Source organism: Phasianus colchicus, chromosome 2, assembly GCF_987193195.1.
Source record: "Phasianus colchicus chromosome 2, bPhaCol1.hap1.1, whole genome shotgun sequence".
Classification (NCBI taxonomy): domain Eukaryota; kingdom Metazoa; phylum Chordata; class Aves; order Galliformes; family Phasianidae; genus Phasianus; species Phasianus colchicus.
The window spans coordinates 85,316,684-85,331,988 of NC_143437.1; the positions used below are offsets into that span (position 1 = coordinate 85,316,684).

At 36.8% G+C, this 15,305-nt stretch overlaps 2 protein-coding genes across 12 annotated transcripts in view; one reads left to right on the forward strand and one right to left on the reverse strand.

Annotated features, from left to right (window-relative positions):
• Positions 1-3,518, forward strand: part of LOC116240522 (EGF-like photoreceptor maintenance factor) — a 257,237-nt gene extending 253,719 nt beyond the window's left edge. Inside the window, exon 15 of the mRNA XM_090136211.1 lies at positions 2,054-3,518. Within this exon, the coding sequence (XP_089992337.1) occupies positions 2,054-3,252 (1,199 nt within the window). The 3' untranslated portion in view covers positions 3,253-3,518. The remainder of the gene's footprint in view (positions 1-2,053) is intronic.
• A 2,668-nt stretch (positions 3,519-6,186) lies between these two features.
• Positions 6,187-15,305, reverse strand: part of PHF3 (PHD finger protein 3) — a 46,672-nt gene continuing 37,553 nt past the window's right edge. For all 11 annotated transcript variants that reach the window (XM_031611169.2, XM_090136209.1, XM_031611173.2 and 8 more), the window contains 4 exons: positions 13,357-13,504; positions 11,847-11,936; positions 10,439-10,634; positions 6,187-9,334 (listed from right to left, as the gene is read on the reverse strand). In XM_031611169.2, the coding sequence (XP_031467029.2) occupies positions 7,158-9,334; positions 10,439-10,634; positions 11,847-11,936; positions 13,357-13,504 (2,611 nt within the window). In that variant the 3' untranslated portion in view covers positions 6,187-7,157. The remainder of the gene's footprint in view (positions 9,335-10,438; positions 10,635-11,846; positions 11,937-13,356; positions 13,505-15,305) is intronic.

The following is a 15,305-nucleotide window of genomic DNA, read 5'->3' on the forward strand; positions in this document are numbered from 1 at the left end:
TCCATTTTTTGTCATCCAGTTTTCCTAAACTGGGAAGATGATGGGGCAAGGTATGTCAGAACAGAACTGAAAGCTGTAATTGTCAAAAATTCTGTCCAGTACCCAGGGTCCTGCATGTTGTTTCAGGCTACGGTTGAGCCTATCTTTAAAGAGCCTATTTCCAAAAAGACAGATGTAAACTTATTGAGACAGATTGTCTTACAGTTCCTTGCACACCCTCCAACAGGTTGTTCAAAGGCTTGAATGCACAGCAAAATGATGAATATAAGTGCCTACCTCAGGAGTCTCTGCTTTTTTGTGACAATACTAATACTCATACTAGATTAGGTACTAATCTGAAAAGCTGGAAGCAAAATTGTGTCTTGTTATGTATTTTCTATGAAGTAGGAACCAGCCCTGAAGTCTAGTCCTGGAAAAACCAGGGATCTCTTCACCTTTCCACTTCACAAAAGCAAGCTTCCTCAGGACTTTGGACCCAGCTAGTGTTTTATGGGATGGATTGGAATAATGCTTAACCTAAAACAGTCGCAACTGCTTTGCTTCATGTTGTTCCATACTAAGACTGCTGAGAGGGGAAATTCAGTGGTCAGGATGCTTTCTATTCATTTTAAATAGTGATGCAAGCCTTAAAATGGCATAAGCCCACACAGACGTCAGCTGTGCAACTCATCCCTCAGAGATAGGGCAGATCAACAGTTCCCTTGTTGAAAATGTCAAATGTCAAAGTGAAAAGTAAGAAAGACACACCCATAGTTTACATCCAGGAAAACCTTATATTCCAGCCCTTAAATATTTTTAGCCATTTGTCCCTGAGCAGTACCTGAACTTCATGGAGAAATACTGAGCTGAACTCCGGGATCAGCATGCACATCATAAAGTTTGTACTAAAAGTGCTGTTCTCCAAAGGCTAAGATGACAAATCATCATCTGAAAAGGACAGAACACAACCTGAGGAGTAGCAAAGTGCCCTGAGAACCTCAGAGAGAGATGGAGGTAGAAAGTTTTGGTTGTTTTTTTCTGTTCTCAGGTAGCATGAGAGTGAGTTACTTGTATCTGAACAGAGGTCTCAAACCTGTGTTAAACAATCCAGAATGCTCAGCCATAAGCTCCCCTTACTCTAAAAGCAGATGCAGTAACACAGATCTGCTTCAGCAGTAATACAGAGCTCCAAAGTTAAGTGCAGCAGATTGGCAATAGGCAGCATTAACTTTGCATCAGAGTTACAGTGGTTAACGCAGGTGGTTAATGTGTGCATGTTTATAACATGCTGAAACTGTGTAAACCACTTTCCTCTAATGTCATCTCAGACAGACACTATCATGGTACATAGCTATCAAAAACTTCCTTGTAGGCCGGGAGGTCTTGGAGAAGTTCCAACTTCTCCAGCTCTTGATTACAAGACAGGTGAGCAATCAGCAACAAAAGCATTTCTTCATTAATTTTACAAACAGGTCCTGCCCTTAAGAATGTTGAATCTTTAAGGAAATTATACTTTCCAAATCTAAAAAAGCATTTCTTCATTGGGAAACGTTACATAAAAATCTAACTTTTACTGATAACTACAAGGGGGGAAAGTATATGCAAATTTAATAAGCTTATTTATCAATTTAGTTAGTTATCAATTCAGTTAGCTTACCTTAAAAAAAACAAAAACAAATTTCCGAGGGCAAACATTTACAAGTTAGAAAATGCAACTCTCTTTCACACCCTGTTGCTCGCCTCTTCTGCCTCTCTGTTGTCTGTCCCTGTTGGAGTCTATCTGTGCCCTTCATACCTTCCTTTCATCTCCTGCTTCCTAACATTCCCAGATATTCTCCTTCATTCTTTTAATAGTTCAAAGCCTTTTATATTGCCTGTAAGGCCAAAAACAGCGGTAGTACATGAAAAGACACTTCAGCCTAACATTTCCTTCTATGGAGGCCTCCAGAAGAATGATGCTACAGAGCTACTAGAAATAAATTATGGAATTGAGAAATACAGGCATGAAAGCATCAGGATTATTGTTCAGCATACTGCCTCTAAAAGTAAATTTATTTCATACTTTTTTCTACAGGTGACTTTCTATGTATATCATTAGTAAATGGATTTATACAGCTACGCTACAATCTTGGAGACAAAACAATTGTCCTACAGGCTATTCAGAAGGTCCGTGCTGATGGGCAGACCTGGTATGTACTCAGAGCAGGAAGAGTTGGTAATGAAGGCTACCTGGATCTGGATGGCATCAATGTTACCCATACAGCCAGTGCTGGGATGAATGTGCTGGACACGCACACAGATTTTTATGTTGGAGGGGTATCCTCTCTAAATCTTGTGAATTCAATGGCAACAGAAAATGAACCCACAGGTTTCAATGGCTGCATACGAGAGATTGTTATAAATGACAAAGAACTGCAGCTGACTGTGACAGATCCCAAAGGTGGAGCCAATATTGGTGACTGTGACGGAACAGCCTGTGGATATTCAGTGTGCAAAAATAATGGAACTTGTCAAGTTGAAAGCTCAGGCTTTTCTTGTTCCTGCCCACAAGGGTGGACAGGGAACACATGTGAAGAGTCTGTTCACTGCTTGCAGAACAGATGTAGGTCTCAAGCTCTCTGTATTCCCCAGCCCACTTTGCTTTCATACACCTGTGTATGTGCACTAGGCTGGTCAGGTAAGCACTGTGACAGCAAAATCAGCTTTTTCACGGCAAAGTTTGTTGGTAATTCCTACATCAAATACATAGATCCCCTTTATGGAAAAAGAGACCTCCAGTACAGTCGCATTTCTTTAAACTTTACTACTAATCAAATTGAGGGCTTAATGGTGTGGCTGGGAAAAGCTGAAGATGAAGACAATGATTTCCTTGCCATTGGCCTTGCCAACGGAACATTAAAGGTTGTGATTAATCTTGGAGAAAGAATCTCTGTTCCAATGATTCATAGCAAAGATTCCACCTGTTCTGATGAAAAATGGCATTTTGTTACCGTAATTCAAAATCAAACGTGTGTGAAGGTATATCTTGATGAGGAGCTAATTATTTTTGAAGATATTGATCCACACAGAAAATACACTGCTTTAAACTATGGTGGAATTTGTTATTTTGGTGGATTTGAAATTGGCAGAAAAGTCCATACAGTAACTGTAGGGCTCTTCCAGAAGGAATTCATTGGTAAAATGAAAGATATTGCACTATTCCAAGATTCTAAAAAGATTCAGCTCATGAAAGGAGAAGGTTATAATGTTCATAATGGAGATCATAGAAATTAATTGAAGAACTAATTAAGATTCCTTAGAAGTGATGCATTTCATTTTTGTACAACTGACAATCTAGAAATCTAGAATTTGTGAACCAAAATGAAATTGTTCCTAATCCTTTTTCTGTTTTAATGATAGGTATTAATAACATACATAAAATGTGGCTAGAATTTTTAATTTACTCCTGCTTATATATACTTTTAGTATTTGTTTTAAAATAATGAGGTTAATGAGGTCTGATTTTTAAAAAAAATTTTTTTTAGTAAACTGGAGATCATTTTGTAGATGGATGATGGTAGTTGTCAATCTAGTACTGTTTGTAGGCAAGGACAACTTAGTTTTGGAGAAAAAGCTACATTTTATTAGTATGCACAGCCTCTCTTTTCAAATGTTTCAGTTTTATGATTAACACCTGCCATTTGTAGGTGGAAAAAACGTATACCTGGGGTTAAACTGCATTTTATAAAAATAACATTTGTATTTACTTAGTAAGTCCACAAAGACTCTATTCCAGGTAATGAAGTTGCTCTTCCTACCTTCTGAGTTGCTATCCATTACATAAACATTTATGTAAAAAAGCAAAACTTGATACTGTTTTCAGGCTAAAATATTATGTTTAAAACCATTCTCTTTTAGAGGCAAAAAAAAAAGGTATTTTAATTACTGAGCACAAGAACAAGCTCATGTACACTGAGGCATAAAAATAGTCTACTGTTTCTCTCCGCCAGGGGTCTCCCACGTTTGACCACAGAATAACGTCTCAGCTGGAATGTGGGACAGTTGGCAGTCTGCCTACAAGTAACTTCTCTTACTAACAGCTTTTTTGTCAAGCAACTGCTCTGCTTTAGCTATACACTTCTGGCTTTTATCCCTCTAAATGAGATTTTAAAATTTTACTAGACAAATTCTTAACCACTGTAAATTGAATTTCCGTGACTACATTTTTCATGAATTTTTAATCTCAAAAGTAAATAGAGTTCTTCAATAAATAAAATGCAAAAGCTTTATTCCTTCTGAAAAAGCTGTTATATTCTGCACTTCGGTCACCAATAAAAACAAATAAAGTTATATCTTAATCTGCTTAAACATAAAATTTGTGATGACATTTATATTTCTCATTTGACTGCTGAATTGCTGTATAAATAAAATATATAGAAATAATAGTACTGGATTGCTATTTTTTTTTTAACTTTACTATTGCTCAAAAGCACATGATCAACCATCACTTTCTTACACGGAAGTGAAGTCCACAGTGGGTACTGATCAGGAACAAGCAACTATTTCTGATTTGTTTTCTCCCTCCTGTGAAGCAGGTTAGGAACAGAGACAACAAGCACAGCAAACCAGGTGACACACATCACTTTCTACATAACCAGATGGCAAGGAACTTGTTGCCAACAGTCAAGGATGACTCAGAGATGAGCTGAGGGGCAAGGCAATGGAGCTGCCACAAGATGTTTTAATAGGAATTTGCAAACATCTCAGTTGAGGTTCTTCCTATCCTTTTACGCTGCTCTGAACCTTTGAGCAATCAGCCTGATATAGCAGTGCTTTCTCCCCTCTATCCAACAAGTTAACAACAGCTCTCAAAGCCTGCTTGGCATTAGAGCTGGCTTCAGATTCTTGTCTTCATTTCTCTTAGAAGGACCTTTTATGGCCATGTGATGCTGGGGAAGGGAGCGTCTTCAGATTTATTCCATTCACTCTGGGGTTCCTGGTGTACTGCCAGTTCCCCATCAACACACACTGCTGTCTGTGGTCCGAGCAGCAATTCAGCATGCAGCAAGCAACAACTAGAGCACTCCTGACAAATACCAACATTAGAAGAGAGTGACTGAAGATGTGGGGAAGGCAGCAACCCCTTACTCCTGCAGCAGTGGGATTTATTCCCATTACATAGCTCAGATTCTAGGACCAAATTCTGTCAGATGTTTCTGTCTGTTAATTTAAAATCTTAATAAAACTCTCCCAGTAGAGATGTTCTTCTTTGGCTCTCCAAGAGGCAGATAGTAAAGCACTAGCTAAATCTGGAAAACGTTTATGTATTCTTTCCAAACAAAATGTTTCTGGTAACTGTGACAGAAAACATTCCCATCTCAGCTAATAGGGGCAATTTTCAGTGATAACAGTTTATTTTCAGAGCTCTTTTGGGCAGGTCAGAAGGAAATCTTGACAAACAGAGCTAGTGATTTAAAACTGATTCCAAAACCAAACAAGGGTTTCAGTACTTTTTTATATATTAAAAACCCTGGTGTAAATATTTACACAACCCACGCACATTAATATGCCTAACTACTATATAAATCATGGAATTAATTGATTTGGAAAAACTAGTATCATTTTATCACAATACAAAACTTGACAGGTTAACTACTGCTTAGTTCACAAGAGGATTTCTTGTTTAAGAATCTCAACTATGAGGCTGAAAAACATTACTGAATAAAAGTCTGCCACCTCTTCATTTGGTGCAAGGTTTTTATTTTAGTCAATTTGACTGTGAAGCTACTTACTTGTAGGATATTGAAAGGAAATTTTACCTTAAAATACATTAAAATTAGCAAATATTATTAGTGTGTTGTTAAACTTTAAAGATCTTCTCAGAAAGAAGAGGCTTTTCTACAGCAAAGTGCAAAATGCTATGTCCATACAGAAGGTAATGTACTCAAAGTAAAAAAAAAACAGAATACTGAAAAATAGAACAATAAACCTCATTTTTGGTTTACATAGTGGAATGTTTGTTTCTAACAGACTCAGCAAAATGTCAGGTGTATTCTGAGAAAGGTAAGGGCAGGAGATTTCAGCTTGTCTTCAGGTTTTCTTTTTTGGCTTTCTGTTTTGCTGTGGATGGCTGTCATTATTAGGAATCAATTTACTGCAAGTCCCAGTGGGACAAACATTCCTCTACTTTCTTCCCCTCTCTTTGCTCCCCCAGAACTCAGAACATGAAATGTGAAATACATCTCTACATTTCTGCATTCTGCAACTTAGCCTGCTAGATTCTTTCAACCTACAGTTTCACACCTATGAAATCAAACACACACAGTATGTGAGAAAGTTTTATCATTTTAGAATCAAAATATCCCTTAAAATATTTACATTTTACAGTAAAAAGGATAGCAAAACACAAAGTAATGTACAAGCTCAGGTATTCAAGTTTTTTGAAGCATGGAAAATGGTCGGAAAAATGAATCAACTACTACAAAACATATTTTCAAGAACTTAGGTTAAAAATGCTTTCTTATTTAAACAAGTGCAGTTTAAAGCAATAACATTCGAGCAGCTCAGCCTTCCAATTTCTGGTCACAGACTGCTTTAGATGCTTAGGAAATACTTGAAAAACCAATGAAATACACTTGAATTACTTTATTGTACTACTGAATAATTTAAAAAACTCTTCACACCATCAAGCATGTTATGTTTTGTTGTAGCATGTATGGATTCTGAGGTTTTGCTGGAGTCCTTAAAAACAGTGCAATTTACAAAGAAGGTTATTGTATTAAAGTAATCTTTAAAATTATCCAAGCATCTTAAAACAGGAGAGAGCACAAATTACCAAAGGCAGCAACTATATTGCAGACATGACTAAAGCCAGCTTTATCAGCTAAGAAAATTTCTAAGCCTTTATTGCATATTAATAAAAGAAATCTTTAAAATTTTGAATATACAGCAATGTAAAATTTTTAAAAATATTAAATCCTACTTCTAGCGACAGTTGGTATAATGAAAAAAAGGATGAGTATTGGTACATCGAGTAGTACCAAAACACAGACTTGTTTCTGCAAAACACCAAGACTGAATAAAAAAGATGGCACAATCCTAGCAGGCTGTTGGTTTGTTTTTTTTTTTAATAGAAAGTTTTACGATGTAACTCTAATAGTTTACTTAAATAGGACTTTAAAAAGACTGCCTGCATCTTTTTACCTTTTGCTTTTAGATCTGTCACTGTGGTCCCTGTGTCTGTCTCTGCTCTTTTCACTTTCTCGCTCTCTATGTTTCTCTTTACTTTTGTCCCTCTCCTTATCTTTTTCTTGAGCCTGCTCTTCAGGTTTGGGCTTCTCTGTCTTTTTTTCTGGGTTTCTAGTCTCTCTGGGGCTTTTTCCATCAGCACCCCTATCACTGTGAGGAAGTCGCAATCTTTCTTTGTCTCTATGTCCTTCCTCTCTACTCTTCCTCTCTCTCTCCTTTTCCTGGTTTCTGTCTCTGCGTCTATTTCTTTCAGAATCTTGTTCCCAGTATTTTTCATTGTTCCACTCTTTTTCATGTCTTTCTTTCTTTTGGTGGTGAGAGTCACTATAAAATCTTTGTCTTTGTTGGTCGTTTTTTCCTCTACTGAACCCTCTCTCCAAATGCTGCTCCTGTCTGCCCCAAGGATCACTATGACGCCTTTCTGGTCTCCTACTGTCTTTACTCTGAAAAAAATTTTCTGGCCCCCCAAATCTTGACTGTTTGTGAGCCACTGGTAGCCCTTGTGCAATGGGTCCAGCATAGGGTGGTGGCTGACCGGATAAATGACCTACAGGTGGCCACGGCATCATTGGATTCTGAGGAAAGCCAAAGCCTGGAGGAGGAAGAAGTTGAGGTGGCAAATGAGGAGGGAATCCAAACATAGGGCTGTTTTGTGGAGGGAAGTTAGGAGGTGCAGGAGCTTGAAACTGAAATCCAGGTGGATTAGATTTAGGATGCTGGAAATTCTGTTGTGGAGGTCTAACAGATGTGAAGCTGCCACTTGTTACAGGGCTTGGAACTTTGGACATAAATTCAGAACAAGAAGAATTTTCTGTTTCAAAATGAGATGAAGTTGCTGCTGGTCCTATTCTAAACGAGTTCAGAGCCTCAATGTTTTGCATGGCATCTTCTTGTGACTGTTTGGTATCTTCTGCTTGCGATGCACATGCATTATCTGCTTTTGTTGTGGTTGAACTATACTGCATCTCATTTGTTTGTGCATCACTTGGATACAGGTTTAAGCCTGTATCAGCAGAAGACTGTTTATTCTCTGGTTCCATTTGATCATTTCCTGAAGCAACCTGTTGGTCTTCATTTTTACTAACATCCCCCTCCTTGTTTTCTGAAGCATTAGTCTGCTGATTTCGCCCAGCTGCCTGTCGAGGGTCTCTTTTAAGATTAATAAATGGTGGTGATTTAGAGGTATTAGCAGTAGTACCTTCAGCAGAACTTACATTAGTGTTGTTCTCAGTGTTTTTCCCTGCATTTGATGAAGAAGAAAAGCTGGAATTTGTGGTCCTTCTAACTTCCTGTGTGACATTATCCTTGTCAGGTGTCTGCCGCTTTGAATCATCTTCTTTACTTTCTTCAGTTTCTTTATTCTGTGACTGAGCAGATAAATTTGCTAGAAATGCTTCGGTGGAGACATCGGGGGGTTTTCCCTTAAGATCAAGTCCTATCGAAGTTCCAGTATTTCTTGTAGAACTCGAGGACCCTGTAACTGCTGCATCCGCAGGTCCAACAGTAGCATTAGCAGACTCTTGTGTATCATCTGAACTAGCCTTTGTTTCACTAACTTCAGCAGTTACTTCATCAACATCCATCTTTTCTTCTTTTAAGGTTGCTTGTTCATTTAATAAAGGTATATCTTCACCAGGACTTGCTTCTGGCTTACTTTGTTCACATACCTGCCCTGTCGTACCCAAAAGGCTTTGAAGAATATCATCCACTGGCAGTGGTTTATTTGCTAGCTCTAAAGTAGAAGGCTGATTCTCCCACCCAACTAGAACACCAGGAAGAAATCTGAGAGGCTTTGGTGGTTCATGTTTGTTACTTTCCACCAACGGTTCAATAACTGCTGGAACATCTTCTATATTAGACGGCTGAGGTTTATTTCTCTGCTTGTGCAGCACAGTTGTGAAAGAATTAAAAAAATCATTTTCCTCTTCTTCTTCTAGTGCCAATTCATTATGAGAGACTTCAGGTTTGCTTGGCTTGCTTTTCTTTTCTGGTGGCATACTACTCAAGGTACTTTCAGAAACTTCATCCGCAAAACTACTAGTAACACTTGTAACAGCAGAAATCTGTCTCTTCATTTTCTGGCGAATTATCAATCCCAGTAATAAATTTGGTCGATGAATTTCAATCCCTGCACAAAATTGTAACAGCAATGTATTAACTACTTGTGCTTTGGTTACAGTAATCAGTTTTAACAAAAATAAATCATGTGCTCTTATAATGTATTACAGAAATTCTTCATTTAAGACATTTGAGATTTCCATCATCACCCCTTATAAATTCCAAATACAGAATACAGGACTTATATAGGATATCTAGTTTTAAAAGGAAAAAAAAGTTAAATAACTTGTTAGTGTTGGTCTAAGAGAGTTACTCTCTAATAACAGTGATAGAGAAGCACAAGAGGAAAAACAATGTTAATAAAACACTAACACCTACAAGTCCCATAATCAATCTGTGTTAGACAGATTTCTTCACAGGTTTACCCATGAGTGACTTTCCAAAATGCTTTCCTCATTCCAGAAAGTTATTGTGTTTCAAGATACACTACTATCTCTCTCTTCACTATGCATTTTGTTCTGTCTAAACTAGGTTCTCACGAAGAGAATTAGGATTTGTGGCTAATCCTGTATTAGTTTCATCCTATGTAAAATGAAATCATCCATAATTTTTTTTTTATATAACCAAAATAAATTGGCACAAAAAATCAGGCTTAAGCAGCAGCTCCAGTCATTTCTGGAGCTTTTTATTTCTTACTCATTTGTTTTCAGAACCTCCAATGTCCATCCTTCTTGCTTTTCTTCCTTCTTTAAAAAGTTTGGAATGCTCAAGTTTAAAAAAATGTTAATAGATCTCAAATAATGAAAAATACTGTTTTTAAGTTACAGTATCAATTTGGAACTCAGTAGGATACAGGTGACTTGCACCAGTGAATTTTCTGAGATTGTAAACACAAAGAAACCTAGGTTAGAGAAATTGCATAGTAAAACATGAAATAAAGTTACTCAAAGTAATATTTTCAATGATATTTAAAAAAATCAGAATAATCTTACAATTGAAAATTAATGTCTTCTCAAGGAAGTTAATAAAACACTATGGAAAAATCATGACTTGTTTGAACAGAATGACTTATTTTCTATATCATCATTAATTACCTTTTAAAATTTAATTCCCTCTAGTGTTATAAGCTTCTATATGAAGTGCTATGATAATAAAAGTTCCATGCTGTACTTACCAGGCCCATCAAAAGGCACAAGATGATGTGGGACTTTATCTGAGGAACCTAATGGGATGAGATACAAATCTTTGACTTGCTTCATGTTATTGGCAGCTACACCATAACGTTTTCTACTGCTGAAATAGGCAAATAACAAAGCATAGGATATCTGATCCTCTTCGGTTACAGGTGTAAAGCGAACTACGCAGATTTCCTGTTAACAAAAAGAGAAATAAAAGATCATACATATATTTCTCATGAAATTTCAACTGTTTTAGTTACTGTTCTTTACTTAAAAGCATAGTTCAAAGACGAGAAAGTGCCTCCCCGCAAATGCAGAGAAGAGAAAACAGAAGGAGCAGAAACAGTGTCAAAAGTAATTAAGGAAAATGGAAAAGATAAATAAAAAATATTCAGTAGTTTAAAAAAAGGTGCTTTACAACTCATGACAAAAAGTCATCCTTTTATCAGCCTACTAAATAAGAAGTTTACTTGGAAGCTGGTATGCTTCCGTAGATTATTCCCCTCCCTACCCATAACATTACTAGGAAGATTTACCTTGTACAGTCTATTGTGTCTGAGATAATATCTAATACTAAAGGAAAATGAGTATCCAAATCCCAGAATAACACCCAAAGCCCAGTTCAGCAGTTGATGCTGGGCCTGATCCTGTTAAATGGTTTGATCAATTTATGAGCTGGAACACAGAACAGGAGACTCTGCAAAACTGAGATGACACCAGTTAGTACATGGGTTGATATGCTGAAGAGCAAGTTGCTATTCCAAGGGGCTGACCAGAACCTCATGAAGGTGAGCCGAAGTAAATGAAGAAATCCTGCACTCTATATGAAATATCTCCAGTAACCAGGACAGTCTACAAGGCTAACTGGCTAGAAAGCCAGTTGGCATAAAAGGATGTGCAGGTCCTGGTGGGCTCATTGAATATAAGTATCACAATAATGCAACTGGGCTTTAAATAAGACCAACTGCATCCCTGGTGTCAGAACCACAGCAAATCAATGGAAACAATCACCCCCTTTTATTCAGTACTTGTAAGAAAGTAGTGTCTAGTTTGGGGCTCCTCAACACAACAATAATTTGCACACTGCAGTACAAGTCCACCTTGGGCCACCAAGATGGATTTACATACTCTAACAATACAGAAACTAGAAAGTAGTACTTGTGACCTGTCAAGCTGCCTTCAAATATGCATTTCTCTCCAACAAATACACGTGCTCTCAAACAGTAAATGAGAGATTAAGATTAGATAAAAAATAAATTCCACAAGCTGTCAGCCATCCCATTTAATGTAAGTATCAGTTTTATCCTTGAATTGCGACATATCTTGCAAATGTTCCAGGAAAATAAGATATATAGAGTAAATAGAATGTATGCTAAACAGCGAGCACTATGTAAACTTTCTTACCTTGGTCCCTGAGGCTTTGATTTTTTCTACATACTCCCAGACAGTGTGAGGGGATATCCTGCCACCTACCTGAATACTATCAGGTAAATCCTATGAAAAAGGAAAACAAAAATCTGAATCAAACATATCTATTTTATATATTCAACACATTCTTAATTATTATAGTTCTTACATATTAATTTTAAAAGTCAGTAGAAGTTACAACAGCAGAACAAATAATTTAGAAAATTAATTACATTTAGATTTTGGATATTTCTATTAGGATTTTCAGTGCAAGATCAATGATTAGTAATAAATTAGTTATCACTCAAAGCTGTTCATATACACCTTCCTCCAAAACAATTCACCACAGTAACAAAATCGAACTCCACTCCAGAAATACTCAAGTTTCCTTAATGATTAAGCTGTTATGAGAGTTGCACACCTATAGGGAAATACAATAAGCTTTTAAAATTTAAATAATGAGAAAATATATAACCTACACGCTTATGTACATAGAAGAAAAATTGTTCTCAGATACTAATTGAGCTTACTTTTGCTAGTGACAAAAACAGACTTCCAGAATAACTTCAGAACAACTTAGGAAAATGAGTTGTTTTGAAATAAAGCAGAAGAATTATACTAAGCACACTCTATTTTTAAAACAATCCTTTAACACCAAGAGGTAATCTGTGATCTGCAATTGACTGAAGATTTACAGTAAAATAAAGATAGGCACATTAATAGAAGACCTAAGACTATTTAATTGGAAGGCTGACGCATCCTGTGTCACTGGTGAGAAGTAATACTGAGCTTACATGCTCTTTGATCTTTATTTTATGCTGCAGTGATAACTGTTACAAGTAGTCACATCCTTTTCCTGCCTCTCAGAGCCTGAATAGAATACTAAATAAATATTTTTAAGGTTAATTTAGCCTTACAAGGGCTGTAATTGCACCAGATTAGAAAAAAAAAAATCCAAATCTTGTTACAAACATTTCTATTGTAGAAAAAAAGACTGCTCATAATGTTAACAGTAATCTCCAATAGACACTTTTTTTTACAAAAACTGATGCTGACTTGTTTAATGCTTTCAATTCAAAGGGAAGTTTTCATTTCCTCACCTGTAATTCAGAAAATGGATGACACTGAGATGATTATTTCAGTAATAAATTCTGTCCTAACTTTCCTAACACAGAAGATGTTCCATAGCAAACTAGAAACAGTTGAATATTTGCAAAATTATCTCTACAGAAACTGCTATTCATCCTCAAGAAAGATGAGAGAAAAACACCCTAAAATACATTAGAGAACTTGAATCGTGCTGAACCAGGGGTTCACTTAGGGCAAACTGAAAAATATTTTACTTACACAGATAAACTCTGCCTACCTTCTTTCCTCCTGCAAGTACTGTGTTCAGTATAATCACACTTCATTGTCTTTTATCATTATGCTACCATTAGCCTATATGGTAAATAAATCACTAAAGTTCGCAAAAGAATTGTCCATTCTTTACAATAAATGTAAGTACCTCTGTTAAATACTCAAAAGAGCCAGAAACTGGATAAGCCTTGATAACGAACTTTGCCACGGAAGGCATGTTGATGAAACCCTTCCAGATGAAATTCAGGCGCGCCAGAAACAGACTTTCACATTCTACAGTACCAGGTGTTTCCGATCTTAAAAAAATAAAAAAAATAAAAAAAGACAAAACCACTTTGTTTAGAGCATGACATGTAAATTATCACCTTTCTTCATAAAATAAGCTACCCATCATTAAAAATTTTATTTTTCAGTCAAGAATACTTGAGAGTGTAAGAAAACGCACAGGCAGACAAGCCTATTGTTCCTCATCTTCCAGGGTAGCAGAAGATATTTCTCACATGAAGAGCCATTAAATAAACAGCATATTAGCACAGTACTGTATTTTTGGAGCCTCCAGAAATTATTTTTTCTAAGAACTAAAAAATGGTACCAAAGAGGACAGAGAAACATGTACAGTGCTGCAGACCCATTAAGATCTATCTTCCCCCAGCAACATGTAGAGAGGGAGAAGACAGACAGCATGCAAACTGCTGCTTTCCTAGCTCGTACTTCTTGTTGCAACGCTGTCCACCACCTATAGATCCACTGCCAGGCCAGCTAGCTGCTCTCACCCAGGCATCACTTCCACAGGCTTTGTCAGCACCTCTTCTCAATTCCAACATCATTACCCATACAAAGCAACTTTACCGCCACACACTTGAAAAAAAAAAAAAAAAAACAACAACCAAAAAAACCCAGCAAATATAGCAAAGCAATTGCAAAAAATAAACTGAAAGACTAAAATAATTTCACAGGAAATTGTTGTTCAGCCTTGGAGCTTCTTTACAGAAAATAATACAGCTACATTTTAACACTTCTGAACTCATTAAAAAAAAAATATTCTACGCATGCTACTAGCACTGCTTATCAGTCACTCACTAGTAACAAATGCTGTGCTGTGTAGTAACCTACATTTCATGCTGTCTACTCTAGAAATTATTTCTTTGAATCTTCAGCAAACCATTCTAAAACCAAAGTCCCGTGTCCTTGGTGAAAGATCATGTCCTGATAATGGTTGCATTCCTGAACTATGGTCAATTCTAAACAAATGAGCCAGTGTTTTTCTAGAAACCTGTCTCTCAGACCAAAAAAATTATCCTCATAATTGCAATTTAGAAGAGAGTAAAGATTGAAAGGAAGAAAATGAAGAGAGTTGACAGCAACATCCATACTGGATCAACGATAAGCCGAGGAAAGGGAGAATGGAAGGAGTGGTGAGGAGGAAAATTCTTCATCAGAAAGAAGAACTTGTTCAAGAACAGCCACTACATTTTCATGTTACAAGGAGTAAGGTGACAGGCCTAGAAGTTATGGCTGCTGCTTTCCCTCACTTGCTCTGTGGTGTTTTCCTCAACACAAAAAAAGCTGTTAGAATCCAAGAACACACAATCTGCCATTGCAGAAAACTACAGAATTGTAGGGGGCTTCTGGAGATCATTTAGTCCAAACCCCTGCTAAAGCAGGTTCCCTACAGGTTACACAGGAAAGCAGCATCCAGGTGGATGCTTTCCTTTAGACACTTCCTAAGCTTACCTATGAGGATGTTAGCCTTGCTAAGCTAAACTACTCTTCTTTCAAATTAAGATGCTCCACACATTAAACTCAATGTTGTGACAGCTATTCTCTAACTATCATTTTCACCAGATATCACTGTGGCCAAAGCAAAGGCCTCATGAGCCCCATGATTGAAAGAAACGTTAAGCATGACACAACTAGTAATTACTTGTTACAAATAAAGAGAAAAAAAGGCAACAACCAAACATAAAAACTGTGTAAATAGGCAACAGTATATTAACATTTTTGGAAAAACATTGCTAAGAACATGGTCAGCCACAACACACATCCATTGTGTACACAGCGAAGTATAAAACAAAAATAGAGAGCTATGGTCTGGCT